This window comes from Mastomys coucha, unplaced genomic scaffold (assembly GCF_008632895.1).
Source record: "Mastomys coucha isolate ucsf_1 unplaced genomic scaffold, UCSF_Mcou_1 pScaffold3, whole genome shotgun sequence".
Taxonomy (NCBI): Eukaryota; Metazoa; Chordata; class Mammalia; order Rodentia; family Muridae; genus Mastomys; species Mastomys coucha.
In genome coordinates, this window is record NW_022196909.1 from 17,693,975 (window position 1) to 17,719,471 (window position 25,497).

The 25,497-nt window shown below is 40.1% G+C and overlaps 1 protein-coding gene across 2 annotated transcripts in view; it reads left to right on the forward strand.

Moving 5' to 3' along the window:
* Nucleotides 1-25,497, forward strand: part of Man1a1 (mannosidase alpha class 1A member 1) — a 177,458-nt gene that overhangs the window by 95,948 nt on the left and 56,013 nt on the right. For both annotated transcript variants that reach the window (XM_031348055.1, XM_031348056.1), the window contains exon 6: nt 4,368-4,462. In XM_031348055.1, the coding sequence (XP_031203915.1) occupies nt 4,368-4,462 (95 nt within the window). The remainder of the gene's footprint in view (nt 1-4,367; nt 4,463-25,497) is intronic.

Here is a 25,497-nt window from a genome sequence, read left to right on the forward strand (position 1 = left end):
TTCAGATCTCGTTTTGTGACATCTATGTAGTAGTTTGCTCCAGCGATAAAGCAAAACCAAAAATTTTCAGCCAACTCTCTTGATTAGGCCGGAGAAACCAAGCCAGACAGTTGCCCCCAAATTTGACTGGAGGAGCAGGCTCAGCCCTGGATCCCAGGTGCTTGCAGCCATCCCTCTTCCTGCTGTCATGCTGTGCCCCTTGAAGGGACACCAAAGTTCCTCCTACTATGCTTTTGGAATAATATGATGTTCAGCACATCATCCAAGATGGACCACTTAAAGCTTAATTGCCCTTTAGACTGATTTGTGGTGTGTCTCCTTCACTCTTTTAACAGTGTTAATTTTATAAGCCAGTTTTATTACACACACATCTTGGCCGGGAGAAAGGTATTCTCTTTTAGAGTCTGGATTCCTCTTTCAAGTGCCTTTTCTTTGAATAACAAAAGGAGGACTAGAGAAATGCAGTTAAGAGCACTGGTTGTTCTTCCAGAGGTCCAGGCTTTGATTCCTAGCACTCACATGGCAGCCCACAATTGTCCATAAGTCCAGTTCCAGGGGGTCTGACACCTTCTTCCAGCTTCCAACAGCACTGCCCACAGGTGATGATCCATATACAAAATACAAACAAAACACCTGTGCCCAAGAAAATAAATTTTAAATTAAAAAAATTGAAATAGTAGCAAATAACAATGAGAGTTGAAATTGAGTATTACTTATTACTTAAAGCATCAGTGGGATAATTAGTGTTTATCTACAAAACTGGTTTTGTAATTTTCCCCTAATTACATCCAGGCTTGAGACTCCAGAATTCCTGAGATAACTACTTGATGACAATAACAAACGGGAGGAATGTGTTGAACCACACTGCAAACACTGCAGGATCAGTGCTATCTTATCACTGTGCCTCAGGCATTAAATCAAACTTTGATTTATCCATTCGCTTATTAAATGGGCATTTTGAGAATTCCAGCTCCTGTGTTGCTGGGATGTTGTTGTTGTTGTTGTTGTTGTTGTTGTTGTTGTGTGTTGTGTTGTGTTTTAGCCCATGCTCTTCTTAGGCTGATATAAGGGGTTGTCAAAATAGCCAACAAGGAAGCAAATAAGTCATTATAACCCTCCACCAACAGTGCTACTGGAAGCGTAGAGGGTAATGTGGCAAACACTGAAGGAAGATGGACAACTTTGGGTGAGGAGGTTTGGAAAAACTCTCGTAAGTGGGATATTTGAATAGATTTCCAAGGATGATAATAAGCTGAGCTTTCAGGGAGCAGACACCATGAAGGTCAGCGTCTGAGCTGGCAAGTCACCGCTTCCCTATCCACTAACTGAGAACAATACTATCTTCCTCCATACTGGTCATATGAACACTGTGCTGATACCAACAAATTTAAATGCCAAATGATTCATCTTGACTGACTATAAAACGAAGGGTGAAGGGAAATTGAAATCTCTCTACTTTCAGAAAGAAGTAAAATTACTAGGTGACATAGTATAAGAACACATTTAACAATCCATATCAGGCCTTTGCGAATACTGCATTGTGTGGTACAGGCTGTCAGGGTTGGCATTTGTGGACCGCAAAGATCTTAAGAGTGAGAATCGGCTTGAGTCTTGGAGAATGAATAGATCTGATGGACTCAAAGGATGCAGTAAAATGGGAGAACTGCCTAAATAAAGATGCTAACAATGTCAGACCCTGAACAAAATTTGAGATGGTGAAGCCTCACAGGAGACAACCAGAGCAACATGTTTGTTCCTTTGAGGGAACAAACATGACAGGCAGGCCTGATTCCCTCATGGGCATTGTTAAAAAGGTTAGTAGAGCAGCCAAAATCATTATGGTTTCTTAAACAAAAGTGTTAAAAATTATACAGTTTAACGGAAATGAGAAAACCTGATAGGTAAGGTAGGAAAACCTTTTTAATCATCCATTTTGTTTACTTGGTGATGAGATCATGGAACAATACTCATCTTCGATGGAGCTGTGCTCAGGACACTTCAGAACTGACCCTGGTTCCCCTTCTGGTGACTGAAGGTTAATAAATCAGATACCAAGGCCAAGGGACTCACTAAACATCATCAGTGATGGAACCAGGGAAGTTTATCTGGGATATTCAATTATTCACTCAGTGTGGGACTGATTAAGTTTCAGAAAACAGCAAGATACCCACATCGTGACGTGTTCTAATGAGTCAAAGAAAAGATCGGGCAGAGCATGGTCATGTGGCCAGGTGATGAGAACAGAGGACACAGCTCTTCAGCCCATGACTGAGCTGTGGAGGTGGGGAAGCATAATTCTGAAACAGCCTCAAACAGTAACTGTGGTACCTCCTTGAGAATATTTGCTATTATGATCATCAAAACTACACCTAGCCTATAGAGTGAGCACTGTTTAATCTAAGGCTCGTAAATATAATAACTTGTTTATGCCTTTCCACAGCTTTCCAAAAACAAATGCCACTGTTATCTGCATTTTCTAGGCAAGAAATCTTGGGCTCAGAGAGATTAAACAATGGGGCCAAGATGGATCAACTTGAAGCAGCACAGTGGAGATTCAGACAGAGGCATTGTGCCTTCAAAGCCTGAGCCTTTAGCTCACACGCCATATGCTTATATCCAAGATGGTGTTTTAATTGCGTAGTTTGACTTCTGTCTTATATAACTGTCTTGAAAAGGAGTTAATTAACAGTTTTAAAAGTTGGGTGAAAACCAGAAAGTCCACAGATGGCCAGGCAGTGGTAGTATAAATCCTTACCATAGAAGACAGCCTGGAATTCTCAAGATAAAACAAAGAATGGGGAGGAAGAATGAATCCCTGGATCTCTTTTATTATTGTTATTCTCTTCTTTCGATTATTGCAAGGAATTGTCTCTTTCCACGACAGTTGATAATTTGTGGCACATATGACCTCTATTTTTTCCTTTCTGTATGCTTCAAATATATATGTGTCTTTACTTTTACACAGGGCATCGGTTTATCTCAGTTGATTGCCAGAGGTTTCATTTGAAAGTCCTTTCTTTCTAACTTTCATTATTGAGACTCAGATTCCAAAAGAGTAGAGTGTATGTGGTTGTCTTCGTGTTAGCATTACTGGGTCACTGTCCTTTGCGGAGTCGAAGTCTTTGGGGTCTGTCTTTAGTGAGGCTCAGGCCTTGAAATAGGAACTATGAGGAGTCATCCTCTCTGGGGAAAAACACAGAGGACTTCCTTGACAAGCCCTGTGGCCAGTGCTCACCCATTGGTTGAGCCTCTTTGACAAATAGAGTTCTATTTGTCCAGCCTTTTCCATCTTTGAGGAGAAAGTAGAAGCGAACGGGGCACCAGACTAAGTCATTACAGTTTGAAAGTGAAGGGCCAAAGTACCAATCTGGTGCCATAGCTGCTACAGGGCAGGTGAGTGTCTGTCCTTCCTGGAGTGACCCAGCCAGTACTTTGATTTGAACTACTGGCTGAACAGATGTCGCCTGATCACTCTTCCCAATAGCACAGTTCAGCCCAATGGGAATTTCTTCCAGACATTTCATTGGTTTAATTTAACAGCAAATTCTTACGCCCACATTCATGATTATTCATGACTTTGACCTAGACTGTGGACACTGCCCTATCTGCCCACACGCTCACTTGGTCAGACAAGCCACTTCACTCTACAGGTTCCTCATGCATCCATCTGTGTTAGAGCGGTCCCTCGGGGGAGAGCATGCTCACCCCTGACACCTCTCTCTAGTCTTTCCTTAGCCCCAAGCCAGTGATGTAGCCATTCACCTAAAGACCATCTCCACAAGCGAATCTAGCGGACTCTTACTATCTGTGTTCTATGTATTTATGTGAATCTTCCTACCATATCCTGGACAGAATGGTACCTAACTTGACTTTTACCTATTTCATTTATTATCATAGAAAGGTAAAACTGAAGGGCTTAGAATACTGTATACATTATCTTTCTAAAACTTCTTTTTTTTTTCCTCTGTGCTCCACTAAGTAAATGTGCCTAGGATAAATAAACCTCCTACTTTTCGAGCTAAGAAATGTTGTCCAAAAACAGTGAGTTCATCTCCTGGCCTGCATGTAGAAATTACCTGAATTGTTTATGATGCTTTCAAATGCCTGCAACAGCAGACTCAAACCAGCAATTAAGATCAAGGAAGTAAGACCCACATGTCTGGATTGTGCTACTTTGCTCCCTCATCATACTAAGGTATAACAAAAGTTGGACTTAAGAACCCTACAGTGCAGTGGCCCTAGACTAGCTCATCATCTACTACTTGTTTCAGACAGCATTGCAAAGTAAAGTACTAAATATGAATAATAGTGGAGAACATTAATGTTTTACTTGGAATAGTAGCTTACTTAATTGTTTAACTTTTCAGATATTTCGAAAGAAAGCAGTGGAACTTGGGGTAAAATTGCTACCTGCATTTCATACTCCCTCTGGAATACCTTGGGCATTGCTGAATATGAAAAGGTAAAAGTCTTCATTTTCAACAACCTACTTTAAGGTGGAATACTTTAAGGGATTGTGGCCTCATGAGATGGTTAATTACATGTATGATGCTGACAGTGGACCTCAACTGAGTGTCTTAGACCTGTGTTGGAAGCTCTTAGCCCTTTAGATAGCCTCAGATAGGCTGCTGCCATGAGCTAACATAGTCCTAACAGAATCCTCTGAAACAGATTTGAGCTGAAGTTTTCTCTGATTTATCCTACTCTTGTATTCCTGGTACTGACTGTCCCACTGCCTAAATACCAAGAGCAGCTCATCTTTTTAGTTATCGGGGAAAGCACTGCAGTTAAGCTCATCCCTAGGTTGCTTACTCTGATCATTGTTTAAACCATTGGAAATGGAGATGTTGCAAAAGAATAGCACTTAGACTAATCAGACTTTATTTCTTAAAAAATGCTGGTGTACCTGAATATCCGAGGTTGGGAGTAGCCGAGACTGCCACGTCCATGGTTGTAGAGAGCAAATGGGGCTGGTCCATTGACAGATCAACCAGCCCCTTTGCATAGAGAAAACTGGCACAGTAAAACTTTAAGGATGGTGTCTCTATTGATAACAAAGGAAAACAAACAAACAGGCCAGCCAAATACTTTCTAGTGCTGCCCAAGGGAGTGAGTTGAGTTTTCATTGCAGTTTTAATATTTCATCAATTAAATAATTTTTTGTTTTAAGTGTTTCCTTCTTAACACTGTTCTACCCAGAAGTTACTGATAGCATATGGGCCTTTTGGCTACTATATATCCTGGCGATGGTCGCTATCATGATCAACATAAAATGTGATGGGTTCTTTACAGGCGTTACCTGTGTGTGTCCCCAGAAAGGCTCAACATAGTCCCCCCTGTTGGTTCTCTACTTTGTTCATGGGGAGCTAGGGTCACAGAAAGGTTAGGTATCTCAGGCCAGACAGTAAGGAAACGTGAGTGCTAGCATATGTACCAAGATGCTATGTGCACAGTGATACAAGTCCACAGGAATGCTTTCCTTACCTTAGAAACACTCCCAGAAGCAGCAGAGTGGTAGGACAAACCCGAAACACATAATTACTGACGTTAGTGGCATTGTATCCCCAAGTTAGACATGAAAAATAATGCAAAGTAATCATTGTTTTCTTTTCTTTTTTTTTTTCTTTAGTGAAAAAACCTTCAAGATTCTGTTTCATTTTCATTTATAAATTACCTATATAAAACTCGAAATTATGTAAGGGAATCTGCGTGCCTCTCTGTGGGGCAGGTTGGGCATGTTGAGGAAGAAAGACAAGAGGAGTCACATTATAGGGCTGTATTAAATTAAGCTAGTTTCTCTACCCAATAGTGTGGTATGTCAGGGTTTGTTTTCTCCATCAGGGCCCCTGAGGCCGTATCTATGAGTTTGCATTCTCTTTCCATGTTCTGTAGGATCCCAAGGCAGATCTGCCTCTGAGGTTGGCCTGCAATAGCTTGGTTTTGTTTGTTGGTTTGTTTGTTTGTTTTTTGATGCTCTTTATATTTGGCTCATGTAGACTGTTTTCTGTTGCCTCCCAGATCCTCCGACTTGGTATTTGTAGGTAACATTCTGACCAAGATACTTTTTCCTTTCCTTCAATACAATCTGGTCAGAAGAACACGCTAGAGAGAGCTCAAGTCCCTTCTCCCTGCCCACTGAGGAAGCTGAGATAAGCACAGCACAATGCTAATTGCTTATCAAGAGACTTGCTCCTCCATTTTATCCTCCTCCTTCAAGGTTTTGTTTGGCGCAATCTCTATAAATTCTGCAGGCTTGTTTATAAACTGGAAGGCAGGCTAGTTCAGTAGTCTTTGGTGATCCTTCCCAGGTCAACAGACTAAGATTTTGATCAACCTAGACACTTTTGGAAAACCAAATGATAATCAGTTTCCAAAACCCTAACTTACCATGCAAATACACCTTGGACGTGAAGGCTCCATTAAGATCCTAGAGTAGACAATGACTCTAACTTTTACTCCAAGATTCGCTGGAGCCAATGCTGAGGCTCTCTGCAGTTGAACAAAGACTTCCAAAAACCTGGGGCCTATTTCTTTGCATATGTTGAACGGGCAGTGTAATGTTTAATTGGTTGTGATGTTTCTTGAAATAATTGTAAATATTATTAACTTTACTCTGTTTCATGTTTTTCTTTCTAATTAGTGAAGTGGATTTCCTTAATGAAACCTTTAGTGTACTACAGAAATATTTTTCAGTACACAAAGGAAAACTATTTAAATCTTGAATTTTCTTGTGTGAGTGTGTATGTGTGCACACGCACACTGCTCAAGAATTTTTTAACTGGGACATTCAGATTTTTTAGTAAGACTATCCTTATTTTGAACATTATTTTGTATTAGGGCATTGGTTCAAAGATTATAAAACAATAATTGTGTATGGCTTTTTAAAGAAAGATTGTCTTTATATATTTCCAATGATTTCTTTTGTAGTAGGGGAAGTTATGTAATCATCTGGCAGCTGATAGGAACATCTTTTTTCTTGGTGGTGTTTTTTGGGGTTTTGCCAACATAGATGAGTTTTGTTGCTGTTTTCACTACTAAATGTTTTATCCACTCTCATTCCTGTTTACCTAACAGCAATGACATGCCGCAAGTTTGCAAAATAAGCATTGGCAAAGTTATAGTAGGATTCTTGGTGCTCGTCTGTCTAGTTAAGGCACATTAATTGAACCCAGTCTCTTTCCACCTGAAAAACTTGAGTGATCAACTTAAAATTTTTCCGATGGAGGGAAATGGCACTTGGAATATGCCTACAGCATGCTTGCACAGTGTGGGTGCTGTTATTTTACGAGTCTGCTATTCCCTTTTGAGTCTGTATTTTCACACTGAGGTCCAACGAAAGGGGACAACTGGCGTAGAACTTTTCTAACCATTGAAGGCTGTCACTAGTAAATGTTTTAAAGGAGAAATGAGGAATTAGGTCCAGCAAGATCCTATTTTCTCAGCTATCTTCTCAAAACAAGAGAATGTTTGTAGACTTTGTGCCCAAAGTATGCACATGGGAGGATGGACAGTGGAGGAAGGCTGAGGGTGATTTGTAGAATAAAATGGGCTGACTGGCTTTGAAACTCAGCACAAACTCTGTTAAAGGAATCAGTGATTGGTGTCTGTGTTGTTATAACATAGCACTTCCTTCTCAATTTTGAAAATAGGAATACTGTTCTTTGCCAAGGTCCAGAAAAAAAAGTGTAAATTTATTGCTATTACTTGTGCACACTTCTCTAATATCCAAGTTATCACCTAAAGATAAGTGCTTTCTTTACTTCTCCTGTGTCAAGAAATAAGTATTTCTTTGTGTCTCTGCTGTGATGCTGTTCCATTCTAAGTCTCGGGAAGATTTTCCACTTCTCTTCACTTGATTTTACTGAAGAGGATGATAGGCAAACCCATTCCCTAAGGATCCACAGCCTGGTTGTTAAAGCAGGATATATATTTTGCATGTGGTTTTGTAAGCTCACATTTGTAATTTACAAATATAGGATAGTTTTGCCAAGCAGAGATAACTGCTTACTGGGTTGAATTTAAAACAAGCAGCATTTTGAATTGGGAAGATTTATATATTTGGAGCCAAAATACCAATAGGCCAAATTGGATTTCATTATTTATGTAAGCTGAAAAATATGTAGAGAACCTAATTTACTTATGTGCTATCTTGGGCATTCTGTCCCAAACTGTGTGGGGAAAGGAGCTGGGTGCTTTTCCTGCACCTGCCACCAATTCTTAACTCAAGAGCTGCATTTTAAGCTGTGAGTTAGTTGGAATTGTGATTTCATTGCTAGTTGCCTTTAGATAGAGTAAGTGGTTACAAGAGTTGACTAGACTAACACGCCTATCGCTCTAGTGCTCTTATGGAAAAAGGCTCTGCAACTTACCCAATGTCTCTGCCAAGCAACACCAATGCTGTGCTAGCAGATTAGATTTTTGTATTACCCAGTGTCTTTAAAGATAAAATGTCAAGGTTTGATGTCTGATCTTATTAGTATTATTAGCAAGGGGCCCTGTGCCTTTATTTTCCTCCAGCTTACTACATAAAACTCACCTATGTGGGTTTCGAAGTCAGGCATGTTGCCGTTTCTTTGTTTCTAGGCATAATTCAAGCTTAGGTGTAGAAGAGCCATATATTAGATTTTTGGTTTCCTAAAGTGCGTTCTTAATTTAAAATAATGTAGTTAATGGGCCCATTATTCATTTCCATCACCAGATATACAGTCTGGGCATTCTTAATAATTATTCTGTCTCTCTTGATAAATGAGTTAGTTTTAGCTATATCGTATTATCACTTTCTTTGTGGATTTTCTGAACCGACACTTGCGGGGTGGGTATATTAAGTTAGTGGGATTCTCTGCAGTGTGTGTGTGTGTGTGTGTGTTTTTTTTTATTGCTCTCCATCAGGGGATGTGCTGGGACCTGACTGTTCTCTGTTTAGAGTCTCATTAGTCAGCAAGGTGATGAATGATGCACAGCTCCCTCACCTGTTTTCCCCCTGCTTAGTAAAACTTTATGTGCCTACTATTTTAATTATCTGACAAAGCACATACTGTATTATGAGTTGCATTGTTGTTTATTTGCTTATAATTAAATTATAAATCTCATTGCTTGAAACAGGGTCTTAATTAGGAGTAATACATAGCTTAATATTTTCTGACAAAGAAAGATTATCCTATATGAATGCTGATAACCCACTTTCTGGGTTGCTAATACTTGAGTGGTATAAAAATGTTTATACATCAATTTGGGAGTTTCAGTGGACAAACTAGAGGAAACTGCTCAGTGGCCGAAATAATTTTAGTTTTTTAAATGTCTCACTATGACTTTACTTGGCAGTTGATGTTTATATTTCAACATTATTATGTTTGAATACCATGTTTTAACATTTTTAGTTTCAGACTCCAAAGAAATACATTATGTCTTTAAAACAGGGCAGAATACAGTTTCTTACTTCAACTGCATAGGAGTAAGATTAATAAGATCAATAAACATTTTCTGAGTGAAAGAGAGCAAGCTGATTTAATGATTTCCTAGTATCTTACCAGACAACATACTGCTTCGTTATCCTGTGGTGTCTTACACCAGTAATCTAAACATGCACGTAGACTCGGAGCCCCATCTGACAGTTCATGCTTTATTCATGTCCCAGAGATCCTTTCTGAACTCAAAGACAAGTTCTACCAACTCCAGAAGAATGAGTTGTTCTAAGTATTCTAAGCTGACCTCCTTTATTGAGTTTATTTTTCTCCCATTGGCTATTTTGTTATACCAGGTTTATACCTAAATCACTTAGCCATTGCTACTTTCCAGGAAACACTAAGCAAACTTACCTGAAGATCTTAAAAGTGATGTGTTTAGTACAACTCCTGCCACCAAGGTGTGGTCTTGCACAACATACAATTGCCAGTGCAGGACAAGACAGGGCGGGTATCAGTAAGCTAGTGGTCTGGGAAATGGCCAGTTTTCTCCTAACATTGTCACAGAACTCAGATATGTAAAAGGGTTTCTATGGGAAGGAATGGAAGGAATATGATGGGCGGGAAGGCTGGGTGTTGAGCTGGACATCTTGGAGGCCATTTTTCTTTCTCTTTAGTCAGTCTTTGGTGGGATTATAGATAGCCTCAGCTTCTGGACCATTCTGTACTCCTTTTGAATACTGTGATTCCATGCAAGTCAGATGTTCTCATTTTAATTTGAGAAATAGGACCAGCAAATCCTTGGTCAAGGCTTTGATATCATTTGAAGAGCACCACATATTCCTTACTCTGAAAACTAAATAAGTTAAAGGTCTCTAACTAACAAGCCCACTTTCTGGAATAATTCATTATAGTAGCTAGTATGCCTGCCAGTTAAAGGTGTTCTTCTTCACTTGCATTTGAGGCAGAGTTTCATGTATGAAGCTGACCTCAGACTACTCATGTACCCAAGGGTGACCTTGAACTTCTGATGCTCCTAGCTCCTTACAGCTCAGCAGCAGCATACCTTGTTTACTGAGCTGGGATCTTACTTGGGGCTTTGTGCACACCATGCAAGCGCTCTCCAGCTAAAGAATTTTTTTGTTGTTGTCTTAGAAATTACAACTCTAAGCAGAGAATTGCTTTACCCAGGACAATTTTGTAAAATAAATGCAATCTCTCAAATGGGAAAAAAAATCAAACAGCAACCTCTTTCTAGCTGCTCCTTCGCAATAGTGAAAACTAGTATTTATTGGCATTACCCCCATGACTTTACAACTTGGACCATTTTCTTAACTTTCTTGAGTTTGTCTTTTCATAACTAAATCTAAAGTAGTAGTAGTAATGATGAACTCAAAAAGACTTTTGTGGAAATCCAATTAGTACATGAGAGAAATGTTGCAGAAAGAAAGAAACACACGTTGGATTCATTCCTAATGTCCAGCCTTACTCTCAATATTGAGGATAATGCTATTCATAAAAGTGGCATATGGCATGAGGGAGACAGGACATAGCATTTCAAAAAATACTGATTTAGCATATTAATTATTTCAAGTTGAACGTACTAAAGAACAATTGCCTGCAGAAAGGCCATTTATTCTATCTTTTCCTACATGCAACAACCTGTAATTTGTGGGGCAGGGGGAGAAGTACCCTTCATATACAAAGTGAAACAGATAGCATTACTCACCAGAGGATGGAATTTGGTGCCAGGATGAATCTAAACGCATGTATTAAGCCTTAGCCCTGATTAGTATTCCCTCCCCTCCCGACAGCTCAGTGAACCGTTGGAATAGACTCCTCTAGTCCAGAGATCTCTATGTCCCACCTCTTCTTTACACCTTAACTGTTCTCTCTGCAAAGGATGAAGCATCTTGTCTTAGTCATCAGACCAGATTACACCAATGATCTAAGTACCCACATAGACTCCGAGCTTCATTTGATAGAATAATGCTTTATTCATGTCTTAGGGATCCTTTAGGACATTCAGATACAACTTCTACCAACCCCAGAAGAATGAGGAATTGATTGTCATTAACTAATTAAAACTTGAATGTTCTTTTTCCTGTGCATCACCCTTGTATAAATGAAATTTCTACATCTAGCCAAAAAGCCCTCGTAAGAACAAAAGGGGAGGGCAGAGAGAGACTCTCTTCTTTCTCTCCAGTAACAGAGTGTGCAGCCAGAGTTAAATTGATGGTGATGATCCTTTACAATAGATAGTCTTCAGCTTTCAAGCACCTAGTTCCCCTTTGTGAGTTGAATTCTCCTGCCCTTACCAGGAAAGAGCCTGGGTTTTGTGTAGATCTGAGAAAAAATACAGAGTATTTCTGTGTGGTCCATGAGGCATGATACACAGCTCCATGTTCAAGCTGTTAATATTTTTTTGTTGTTATTTTAGGTCTAGTAATATGAGATCCAGGCTGAACTTATTACCTAAATTCTCATTTATTTTTCAATGGTCTCTATTAATTAGCATTGCTAATTTAAAGTGAGTGTGAGGCAATACGTGTTATGTTCTTTTCCCAGGTCCAACACACTACCTCTTGCCTAATTATTGGAGTACAAATCTAATCACTGAAAAGATGTGTGTTCCAGCCATAAATACTCATATAGACATATTTCCTAGTCTAACTCGGTCACTTTATGTCAGTGGTTCTCACCTTCCCCAGTGTTGTGGAATAACTTGAGAAGTTTTTTTTAAGTCTTCATCCACTGTCGATTTGGAGTAGGTACCCTGAGCGTAAGGGCAGTCATCGTAAGACTCAGTTAAGGTTGAGTACAGCTTTGTTTCCTCGCTCAGTTGCCTTCTGAGATTCTTCCTCTATTCATGCACAGTCAGTTCAGTCATTGAAATATACAAATACCAGAAAATGAAGGCCTAAAATCCCAACTTCAGCAGAAGCAAACTTTTCAAAAGTCACAGCTTGTGTGGCCTGGAGAACTTGTTCAAGCGCTGTATCCATTAAACCCAGCTTGTGGTTCGATGGTTTTAGTGAGATTGCTTTTGTAACCTGCTTTTCTAACCAGGTTCAGACAGATTCAGAAGCTGCTGCTCTTGGACCAAGACCAGACTCTGAAAACAACCATTATGGTGAGAAAGGTCTTAGCTCAGCAGCAGTTAGAAAGAAAGGTCTCAGAGCTGCACCGTATGGCGGCCATTCCCAACGTTTGCAGAGAGGGGAGCATGTTCTGTGTCTGTGATTAATATGTTTTCATTAGCCTGTATGAAAATTTTCTATATACCTCTAAGCAGTTTGTTGCTTTTTTTTAAAAGTAGTTAATTCCAAATATTGATTTTTTTTCAAAAAAAAATTGTATTTGTCCTGTACCTCTTTTGTAACTGCCCCTTCACCACCCCCCCTTTTTTTTAAAGACAAGACAAATTTTGGCCCATACTAGCAGAGAAAAAAAAAATGAAAGTTATCCTTAATTAAATTTAATTAAGAACTCCAGGGTAACTGTTTAAAAGCAAAGCCACTTCCAGAAAAACATAGTTAGGCCTTCAGGCAGCAGGATTTTATTGAGTGGCAAGGAACCTGGAAGGAAGTACTAAGACAGAGGCAAGGCCCTTCCTCCCTCCAGGTTAGAAAGATGGAGCCAAGACCTCCTCTGAGGTCAGTTAATCCTCTCACTGATCTTTGGATCCTTCAGTCTCTGCCAGGCATTCACAACCAAACCGAAGGCACTTACTTATCACACGTGGACACCAGGGAGATAGACACCTCATTTCCGTGTATTCTGCATGCAGCCTCCTTGATGGGGGAGAACATACAGTCTGAACGCACGATGCTTTTTGATGCTCCGAGTCCCACAGTGTGAAGCAGGAGGAAGGTGAGGATCTTCAGGATGCCTGAACTATTTCCTTCCTTTCCACCTCTGTCATGACTGAAGGTCACCCTTCCTGGTAAATGGATTTTAAAGTGTCTTTTCGTCTCCAGAGGAAACAGTAGACCCCCATCCACCTCTGAGCGCCAGCTTGGAGGTCTACATTTCTCCTGCATCTCAGCTTCCCTCGTGACCGAACCCATGTCCTCTCAGATAACTGCTATCCTTCTGGGACCGCAGGAGCAGAATATTGACATGTGAAAGCAGCGGCTTAGTTGATGTGCATTCCACCAGGAGATGGATGGTTTTAAATATTTTGTGTTCTCCCAAAGGTCCTTTAGTTTAAGATAAATAGGAGTACTTAAGTGTTGCAAGGTATGAGAGGTGGTGTGTAGGCAGTCTAGATACAGTTTATCTCAAGCTTATTCAAACCCCTTTAAAAAGTACTTGTGTATGTATCAACTGAAGGGTTGGAAGTCAACGAAGTAAGTCTTTAACTTTCAGTTTTAAGCATCCAAAACCTTGATTTAAAATACAGGAGAGTGGATTGTTAAGTACGGCCAATTCCTTTATTATAGTATTTAAATCCGCATTTATATCTAATGATATTTATATTTTATCATTAAGTATACATTATATAATAAATATTTATATAATAAATATTATAGATATATCACCAGGAAATGTTATCCCGTGGCAGTCACGTAAGCTTGAATACCTGGAACACAAAAGCTTTCAGATGTACAGATCTAGTGCTTCCCATTTTCAGCTTGGTTCACTCTGTTCACCTGCTCATACACTTGCTAGCAAGTCAGCCTTGGCACTTTTAAATGTATTCTGTGTATAGAGCTTAGATTACGGACAAGTCACAACATATAAATTCATGCAGTGCCTCTGCAGACCAGCGGTGGAATTAACTTTTCTAAGGAATTGGCTTCCCAAGATTTTTAACGAGCCAGCAGTCAATTTTCCTGTGATTGATCTCAAGACTGGGTTGTTAGTGTGGGGCAAACCTTTCAAACAGCCAATTAATAAAATGTAAAAGTTTATGAAGTACTTTGAAAAGATATTTGAAAATGACAGCAGGCCTATAGGTACTTTATCAGCCCCTGTGATTGCTAATCATTGCAAATATTCAACTGGATGCATTGAGTCTTTGAGTGGGAGTTGAGAGCGTGATACAAAATTCTTAGACTTCTGCCAATAATTTTTAAAGGCCATGCTGTCTCACTGCTGCATTAACTACACAGCGTCTCCTGCTTACGTAGTGAAAGCTTCAGTTGATCTCTTCTGGAGAATGGGATGAACGATAATTGACTATAGTCTCTTATTAAGTAGAGAAGGGACAATGATGGGACAATCCTAAGAATTCATTGTCATTTACGAATCTGGAAATCAGTGTGCAGTTGGCCGTGGGTACAGGCAGTGCGATCTGGTGATTTGGCAATCACAACAAATTATCTTCTTCATCTTTGAGGTGGAGAGTTGCTCGTATTCCTTTATGCAGTTTTGAGAACTGGTCCCCGTTCTCAAAGACTCTACAGAGGCTCATGTTGCCCTTTTATCCTGAAAATGTCAATGGGAGTTTCACATTATTAATTAAACAGCGCTCTCCCTCCTTGTCATGCCATGCCATGGTTTTTATGGAACATTTGTACAAAACAGTGATTACTGGTAATTGACCTGCATGCGTTGAATAATTTTCAGATGCAACTGAGAGTTTAATGTACCTTGTAAATTGAGAGGCTTCCAATTAAGTCGAGTTCTTAAGATAATCACTTTCAAAACTAATCAAGTAATAGGACATTAGTAAAGCTCGTATTGACTTAATTGTGACAAATTAATAAACAGATCCAGTGCAATTACTGTAATGGCTTTATCAGTGAACAGTTGTCCAAATTTTAGGAATAAATCTGTCCTCCCCCCATACCCTTGGAAGAACAATAAAAATTACATAAGTTAACTTAAGATACTAATTTCTACTAGTGTACTGGGGAAATCGTACAAGGAGCTTGGAGGACTTCTGTTTGTTTCTCTTCAGCTCTGATTACATGTGCTTACTCAAAAGTCAGGGACTGTGTGCACTCACTTCTCTGTATGAGATGCGCTTGCTCTTTGGATCAATGATTACATGTTCCTAGTGCTCTCATTTTATTTTGGGTTTGTGTGTGTGTGTGTGTGTGCGCGCGTGCGCGCGCGCGCACTCTGTGTTTTCTTCTACACTGTCCTCTATGTAACATCCATTCGGAATCTTTTTGTACCTGGCAGGCACCCTGCAAGTGGACATTGGAAAATTAATGAACTGTCTATTACAGATTTTCCATAATTTTCAAAATATTGGACAGCACCAATTCCTGTAATGGTGCTGATTGTATTTGAGAAAGATCAGCAGAAAGAAAGGGCAGCAGAAAGGGCAGAGGTATAAATCAAAACACACTAAACCGTATGGAAGACGCTGTTTTCTTTCCTCTCAACTCTTTTTAAAATAGCATCGCAGGCCTGTCCCTAAGCTGGGGTTCTCTTCTTTGGGGGCATAGGTTTGATGAATCCTGTCAGTTTGACAGGAAGGACCTTGAAGTGAGACGGATGCTCTGACACCAAGGGAACAGTGCGCAAAGGAACTTCCGCTCCCCTCCCCCACCCCAGGTGCTTATGGCCATCATCCTTTGAGCTTATCAGCATCCTTTGAGCTTTCCCAAAAGCATGATGGGGTCATCCTTGTCTTTGGCCCCTCGTGTAAGGAAGGGTGTGTAATGTCTACACCCACTCGTAATTCGAACAGTTCTCCGAGTACTCGGCTTATAATGTTTAGTACTCCGGAAACCAGGCAGCGTTTTAAAGTCCCGGGAGTAATTGTTATCATCTGGGACAACAAAGGACTTGAATAATGAAGCCACCCAGCTGAAGAAGGGTTATTTTCAATTATTGGAATACCCTGAAATGAGACTGGAATAAGGAAGACTGTAGCGATTTCCTTCATTGAGAGGTACTGAGTTGTTTTTAAATTTAGTAGGGGAAACGGGAATGTTAGCACTGTATTAAGGAGGGCACATTTAGCTAACTCCTTATGTGCGAATTGTTACTGCTAGTTGCATGTATAGGGATTGGCACTCCACAAATACGTCAAGACCACAAGCAGTAGTCTTTAAACTCTTCCAGTTGCTCTCTTAGCAGTAACATATTTTGTGTGTTCACCCCAAAACACAAGCATGCCTTTGTATTTATGAATTACACACACACACACACACACACACACACACACACATGCACGCACATTTAGACTCGTGTTAATATGCCATGATCGTCTTCAAACTTTCAAAAACAAAAACCGTAAAAAGAGCAAGCAGTAGCTGAAGAAATAGATATTTATGAACTAAGTTAAGAATAATTTTAATGTGGGCCTATTAGGTTGGAAATGAATTTAGAGAGAGCATCCCTTTTTAAATGTTTGGATGCGGTGGTGGGTGATTTAAAGCCTTTCTTCTATGTTACTTCTTTCACAACGGGGCTTTTACATCTGTCCCAAGTGGAATAATTTCAAAGGTATGTTGATAGAGTCAGCTGACTTGCCTTTTATACGTGGCAGAATGTCGAAACAGAACTGAAGACAGGAGGGGATGTCTGTGTAGCATTTTAGGCTGCTTAGTGTCACCTCCTCTTCATTGCTTTGTCTATGTGCCTTAAAAAAGGTGGGGTGAAGAGTTGGGCAAGATGCCTAATAATAGACAAAATGCTTGCCACATGACCCTGAGTCTTTAAATTTAAATCCCCAGCACCCACAGGTGTAGTAAAGCCTACCTGTAATCCCAGCACAGAGGAGGCAGAGGCGAACAGATCTCTGGACCCTGCTAGTCAGCCAACTAACCAAATCAGTGAGTGAGCTATAGCTTCAGGGAGAGACTGTGCCTGAGAAAGTAAAGTGGAAAGGGATTACAGAAGATGCCCTGCTTCGCACGTCCGGCCTTCGCATGCACGTGCACATGTGTGCTTGCTCACCTACATATATGTAAATAAAAAACATACAAGTGCACAAGGAAAATGGAGTACTGCTATACTTTCCTAAAACACATATATTTCGAATGATTTTTTTTTTTTGGCCGGGGTTTACACAAACAGTTTTCTTGGAAGTTTTGCTAGGAAGTGTTACTCCTGATATCATTTATTCTGTAACTTAATAGGTGAATGGTTTGCGTATGTAATTATCAATACATATGTCTATACACAGTTTTTAGACATGAATTCCAACACTCTGCCTCTGGAGGCTCAAGGTAGGAATTTCTAATTTTGAGTGTAATACAAATATGTGTTTTAAAAAGGTGAACTACCTTCCAAACATTTCCATAAACACCTGGCTTCAAACAAAGTATTCTTTTCTTAGAGCACTTTCCTCAATGGCCATTTATTTGATTCATATAAAATTGCAGCTTCTATTTTTGAAAGGGCTGGAGTATTTCCCTCCTTTTTTTCTTTTCTTCTTTTCAAACTAAGCTGCAGTCACAAAGGAAGTATGAGCAAGCTCGAGGCTACTTCTTTTGTGATGTGGACATTCTCCATTCAGCAGCTTTGGGGGGGGTTGATCAGAAAACCCCCTCTTTATGAAAAACTTCATCCCAGTCACCCTCCTGCTCTTTGGGGAGCACGAGTGGTGCCATCATTCTGCTATCTGTTAATGTAGGAAGGACACAACGGCACAGCATCAGAAGTCACTGGAAGCATATGGCCGCTTCCCACCTCTCCATCTCTTTCTGGTGCCTCTCACAGACTCACCCACGGTCAAGAGCAGTGCATGTCTGAATGTTGAATTGAAGGAAGCCTTTCTTTTCTTACTTTTAGATAAAAAGTTTAGAAATGGCAGCTTTGATAGTTTCTCCTTGTACTCCTAATTAAAAGTCTTGCACTTGCCTTCAAAGGCTGCTGCCACAAACAGTAAATATCCAAGAGTCATTTACCTTTAAGGCCAGGCCAATTTCTCATCACTTGGCAGTCCTTAATGGCCACGTTGTCTCATTATGTTAAGTGGCCTTTGATCTTGTTTAGATTGCTCTTGAGCATTTTCTCTTTAATTGGCTTAGAGGAAAGTCCTAAATTACTTTTAACTAGATGTAAATATTACAAGATTAAATAATCTGGTGCCACCTTCACTTTCCCTTGCCTTGATTTTACCCACTTAGAAGTGGGCCATGTAAGGTGCTGTGCTCAAAAAAGGCTGTTGGGTAGGCAGTCTTTCTTGGGTCGTTACCATTTGTAATAACTCAGAAGGGCTTAAACACATAACCATTTAATACCGTGGAATAGACAGAAGATGATGAAGGACGTTGTGTTGAGTGATGATTTTAAATGAAGACCAAAGTTGGTGCTAGTCTCCAATGTTTTTTTCCTGTAGTTAATCAAACTCCCAATCTGAGCTGTAAGCACTAACTTCTTGTTTATGTTTGCATAGAAGTTTAAAGAATAGAATCTATATAATGAGCATATTTCTGTATAAAACAATCTTGAAGAATTATACATTTGCTTTGTGAGCTTTCCTAAGGGGTGGTAGTAGTGCCTAGTTCCTTTCCAATATAAAAGTTAAATAAATAAGTTTATTACTCTGTTGATCCTAAGACGTTGAGTATAAGACCAGATGATGACAAGTGTGCAAGCCACAGGCACGAGAAAGCTAGTACTGATGCCTTATGATTCTCTTACCCTCTACAGTCTTCAAAGGCTCAAGAGTTAGAACAGTTTGCTCTTACTCTTGCACAGGGCCAGAGTTCAGTTTCCAGCATCCACATTGGGCAGTGCCCAACCAGCTATCCGTCCAGTTCCAGAGAGATCCTCTGACCTCCATGGAACCCTTGTTCCTGTGCCCACACACAGTCACACATACACAAAAAATAAAATGTTTTTAAGCTAAAAATGGAAACCGTTTTTCTAGCATCTTTCTTATCTTAATATAAATAATAAGATTGTGACAATCTCTCTGATCTTCTTCTAGAATAATAAACCTGAGGTTTTGCCCGTGCCTTCTGTAGAACTAGTTTTTCTCCCTTCGTACAATCTTTATAGCTTCCTTACCTTTCCTTCCTCCCCGTTTGTGAAGTGTGAGCACACTTGAAACTGTGTTCGGCATGGGCCTGTGTGACGGAGAGAACCATTCCAGCACTTGCCTGTGTTCAGCTGACCCTCTCCCTATTCTTCCTGCTGTTGAAGGCTCCTGTTTCTCACAGGTCCTCCTTGAAACGGCTCACTACCTCACCCTTGCCTTGTATACATACTCTTCTGTGAGCTGTCTCCTGCCTCCTGTGACATAGCTCAGCAGCACAAATGCACGAGTCTTGAATTGTGCACGAATCACTTCCTCTCTCCTTACATCAAAAAGAGGTGTTGACTGCCAACCCTTGTTTCCCTGAAAGACACCACACACACCTCCCTCTCGTCCTCCCGAAAGCTTGCGTTGTGAGCCCTCCCTCTTTCCTTCCCCCATTGTACCCCTTTTCTCTCTTGATGGCGGTTCTTCCTTGTTTCTTCCTAGTCCACTGCTCCCCACACTCCCTTTCCTTTCAGTTCCCAGGTCTCCTTTCTGAGGGTAGGGAAACTATAACAAACAGAAATATGTAGGAGACAGTGTTTATTGTAGGAATGGGCATGTCTCCTTGTGGATGCCAAGACGCTCTGTCGTCTTCCCTGAGCAAACTTGAGACCCAGGGAAGCAGTAGCTATCATTCAAACTGACTCCGAAGGCCTGAGATCCAAGGGGGCGGGCACTGTGCAGTGAGTGCAGCTTAAAGGCTGAGAATTCGGCCGCTCACACCTCTAAGGGCAGGAAAAGACGGATGTCCTAGCTCAAAGGAACAGAATCCCCAACTTTATCCTCCTGTTTGTTTTGTGCAGGCCCTCAGAGGTCTGGATGGTGCTCGCCCAGCAGGTGAGAGAGTAACTCATTCTAGTCTTGATCTCCTCCAGGAAAGAACACCCTCAAAACACAGCCAGAAAAATATTTGACTAGCTAACTAGGTATCTTTTAAGCCAGGCAGGTCCACACATAAAGTTGTTTACAGACCTCGTTATGGTTTGCTATAACAAATAACATAACCTTGTTCATCTTCTTGGTTTCCGAGCCATTTCTTAAAGTCCCGGATGGTTGAAATAAATTTAAAAAAAAAACAAAAAACTTCTATTGTCACTTTCTTACCCGTCTTGAGTGTTTAGTTGGCGTCTTGATAATGAAACCAAACTACCATGGGGGAAAACACTACATAATCTGTTCTTCTAATAGACGAATCTCTTGCATTTGCTCAATTTTGCCATAGTTCTATTTCTTCTGCATATTTGTATTGTTTGGTCTAGACCAACATTCCCCTCTTGCTTTGGCGTTAAAACTCGTGGGGCTTCACCATTTCCTCTGCTTGCGTTGGTAGTGATGGCTGGTATGCCCATCACCCCTTATTTCTCCAATGATGGAAATTTCCTTCTCTACTGCTCTCCATATCTGGAATGCTCTCCTGTTTGCGTGCCAGTGGTCTGTGCCCAGATTGTTTGGTGATCTGGCTGAACCTTTGAACAGTGGTGTCCCCTGCAGTGTCACCATGGCTCTGAGCATGGTTGAGGGTGATGGCACATGTGGTAATGTGACTCTGAAGCATGCGGAAGCAGGTAGCGCCTGTGGACCTGAGGAGCTGCTCACCTGGGGAGCAGCTGATTTCTCTCTCAAACCAGGGCCGAATCAAGTAGCTAAATATTCAGTGTGTGAACACGGGGGTAGGGTTGAGCTGCGCTGGCTGTCTCAAACCCCTTGGAAATAAAGGTACCCAAGATCTCTCTATCATGTGTAAGACACTGAGACTCCTTAATCCTGGCTCTGGTGCCATCTTCACTAGTCGATTAAGGTTCTAGATCTAGCTATCATAAATCCTGTGCATCATTTCAACTCCCACACCACTTCCCTTCCAGATTGACCTGTTCTTATACCAGTATCTTGGCTCACCATCCTTGAGGTCATCTATAAGTATGACCCATCTGTAAGTATGGTCCAGCATCCAGTCTGTCATCAGATCCTGTCCACTATGTTTTTTATGATATTCTGACACACTTCTTACCCAGGTTTCTTTCCCATTTCCCTCTCACTGACTGCCTCAGCTCCATCAGCTCTGTTCTGTGTTCAAAGCTTTGGAAACCATCTCCCTGATGCCAGCTTCTCTTCTCGCTCCATTTTTAGTTGCATATTTAGCACACACATACACACAAAAGCTAAAACTATGAAAGTGATGAATATGCTAATTAGCTCAACTCCGGCAACCATGTCAGTGTGTGTGTGTGTGTGTAAAATATATCAAAATATTTTGTTCACCTTAAATATAGATGAGAACTTCATTAAAAATAAAGGTACACCTACTATATTTGGCAAACTCTTCTTGATAATTCATTTTAATTAAATGACTTGAGCAAGAATTGTGACTGTTTAATCATAGTCTTAAGTCCAGCAGTTATCAGGAATGTTAAAAGTGGAAAATCGGCATGGGACAATATGGGAATGTTCCCCTGAATCACAACTGTGTGTTTTTCCGACTGCTAACCATGTATATCTCTTGCCTTTGTTTTTAAGCTGTAGGTAAATTTCTTTGTGTGAAAAATCCAGGATTCCAAAAATAACAGTTTTAATACTGGACAAATTTTATCCAACCATTATCTCCTTTTCTTCTCTGCACCAAGAGGCCACAGTTCTTACTCACACAAATAAGAAAGCAGCAGGAGTAGAAGCCACGGGAGCAGGAGAGCCTTGTGACCCAGGAGATGTTCTTGGGGCCATTACCTGAAATTCTATGTTTTAAGTCGCAAATGCTACAGGCTTCGTTTGTTTGTTTAGTTCAGTTCAGTTCAGTTCAGTTGCTTTGGGGATAGAGTCTCACTCTGTATATCCCAGTCCCTGAGAAATTATGGGTTTTGTGCTAATCTCTGAGACGGGCTTTGCCAAGCCGCTTTCCCGTTGGATACTGTTTTATCCAGCATAGCAGATCGCGTTCTGATCTGCATTCCCTGACTCCTGGATGCACTTTTGATAATTACTCATTTGGATGAGTACTGCTATATGTCCTTCCAAATACCGTCTTAGCGACTATATCATCCTAAGAAGAAAGGTCTTGCCCAAATGTATTTAGAAGTAATTTGAAGGTAAGCCATTTATAGTGCATACTAATGAGAATTCTATATACTAAGTAACATAGAATAGTAGGATAATCTCAGAGTCCCCTCTGCAGACGTTTGCATTTTTGCTTATCTTTAAACTTCTTTTTAATCAAGGAAGACTGGGTTTACATTTGGCTGATGTAGAAGCATGGATCATGGGAGTGTGGTAGGGACAGTGGTGCAGTTACACATAACACATGCAAAAGAGTGTGTGCACGCTTATTCTGCCCTCTCTTGTCTGCTTAAAGAAGTTTTAAAGTTTATAAAGCTTTAAAGCGATCACTGATGGGTAGGTATATCCTTTGTATCTAATTCCATCTTCACTGACGAGTGTGTGCATCACTTGTATCTATACAAAAGCTTAAGATGTCATTATCTATTGGTTCTTTTTTAAGTTGTGTAGATTCTCAGTTTATAGTAACTTCGTGACTAAGAAAGTAAGAGGTTCATTTTTTTTTCAAGTTTCTTTTGTCTTTCTATTTATTTGGCTAGATTTACTCCATGGTTTTTAAATTTCCATATATGTGTACTGTATTTACTTAATTCCATTTTCTTCAGCTCTCTGTGTCTCTCTCAAATCCATGATCTCCTTTTCTTTAATAGTTTAATAGTTTTATGTCTATATGATAAATATATAAATATTACATGCTAAGTTCATTTAGTGTTACTTGTGTATATATATAAATTTATATATATGTGTCTGTGTGTATATGTGTCTGTATGTATATATGTATGTATATATATGTTTTTATATGTGTGTGTATATATATATGTATACATATACACATATATATATATTTAGGGTTTACCATTTAGTACTAGATAAACAATTAGGAGGCTTTTTCCTGGGGAAAACTTATTTTCTGTAGCCCTTCATCTCGGAGTGGGGCTGCGTGGGATTCCCCCATCCACCTTGGGATGTCAACTGCTGGTGCGATTTCAAGGTTTTGTTTAATTGCTGAGAGTTCCTGAATGCATTCCTTTTCATAAATAGTTGGCGCAATCTCATAGCAGACATCTTGTCCCTCTGGCTCTTACAGTCTTTCTGCTTCCCTGTCCCACTCTGTTCCCTGAGCCTTAAGAGTAAGGATTGCATTGTAGAGATTGCAGTTGGAGCTGAGCAACACATAATCAGTAATTCTTTGCATTTGACCACTTGTGTCCTGTAATGTCATGCGTCTCAGGGGCAAAGCAGCTTCTTTGATAAGGAATAAGAGCTACGTGTGTGTGTGTGTGTGTGTGTGTGTGTAAGGATAAGTATCAAAAATGCACTTAGAGATTACACCTGTTTGGGGAAGTGGCAGCAGTAGGTTCTCCTCTAAGATCCTTGGCCCAGCCAGCCACAGGTAATTGCTTACATTTACCAGTCATGAATTCCCTCCTAATGAGAAGGCTTTAAGTCTAAATATACAGCTGTTGGTTACTGCCGAGTTACAAGTGCTCCTGTTGCACCTTTGGGGCTATCTTGCCATTTTGGACATTGCTGTGATTTATAAGTGTCACACCTAGATAGGACTATTCATTCCTCTTGTCCCTTGGCAGCTTGCATGGTACCTTCAGATACCATGAGAGACGATCCTCAGAGAGACACACAGATCAGCTCCCAGCTCGGTTCCTCCAACCCTGTGTCCAACATGTGTGGTGTCTACAGCACTAGGGGACTTAACTTCACGTTCTGAGAGGCAGCCGAGGGCACTGGTAGGAGCCTAAATTATTCTGTGCTCTCTTGGACCCCCCTGACTAACAACCAGAAGGGAAATTTCTCATGCCTTGTATAGAGTTTTTATTAGATAGAATTACCGCCCCTAGTACCATAACTCTATTTAATACACATGAATGTACATTCATATAATGTAATTTTAGTTAAACATATAATAGTATGATTCCTGCAGCTGTTTCAAGCATCCTTAGTGTGTGTTTTTTTTTAAATTAACCTATGATGCAAATGTGAGGTGTTTATTCATAGATCTCTATTTTCCTGAATAACAAGAGCCCTATGTATTCTAATGACATAGTCCACGATTCACATTTAAATGAAAAATTTAGGTGGTTAAATTTCCCAGGGGGGAAAGTAACCAAAAAAAAAAAAGTAATAAAATGGTGTTTAAGAATGATTAATATATATTAATTTAAAAAACTCTCTTTTGTGTCGATACCACAGTGTCATGGCATTTTCAGTATGATCATTTGTATTGACTGGAATTTTGACGTCCTTGTAAACATGTGAAACACCAGTAGGTTAGAATGAAGATTATCAGGTTCTTTCTCTTGAACTAAAGGTAAAACTTTCTTCAATTAAGTTAACAAGGAATAAATATGCCAGTGAACAATCAATAAGTAATTACAGAAGAGCTGTATTACAGCAGTGCCACTGAACCACATCTTTACACAAGTTCCATACATCAACATTGTTTAACTTTTACTGAAATGCATTAAACTAAATGCTAAGAAATCAAACCTTTTCATAGCGCTTTCAATTATAATTTACATACAAATTGTGAAGTACAAAGTTCAGTGAAAGTTGGACAAGCTCATAGAACAATCAAGACACACAACATTTCACCATCTGCAAAACTTTTCAGAGGACATGTTGCCTTCTCTTTATCGGAACCCTAGGAACCACTTTTACACAAAGGGAACTATTTATCTTTTCTATCTGGTTTCTACTTACAGAATAGCTTGTAAGACTTATCAATGTTACTATGTGTCTAATAGTTCTTTTTTGTTAGTGATGATACATGTATACAATGAAGTACTATCCACATGCTCACCTGCTTGTCTCTGTATACAATGTGTGTACACTAGAAGAGCCCTCCCAGTCCAATGAACCTAGAATTCCATGTGGTTGTCAGCCACCTGCTACTATGTGGGGGAAACTGAATCAGAGTCCTCTGTAAGAACAGCAAATGCTCTTCACCCCTCCCCTCCCCAAGCCATGCCTCCAGCCTCTCAGATTTGTTTTTTAATCACCATTCTGGAGCCGTTATTGCTGTCTTATAGCCTCCAGTACTTTCTGCTAAGAATAAGGTAACCTTGTGGGTTCCCTGTGAGTAACATATTTCTT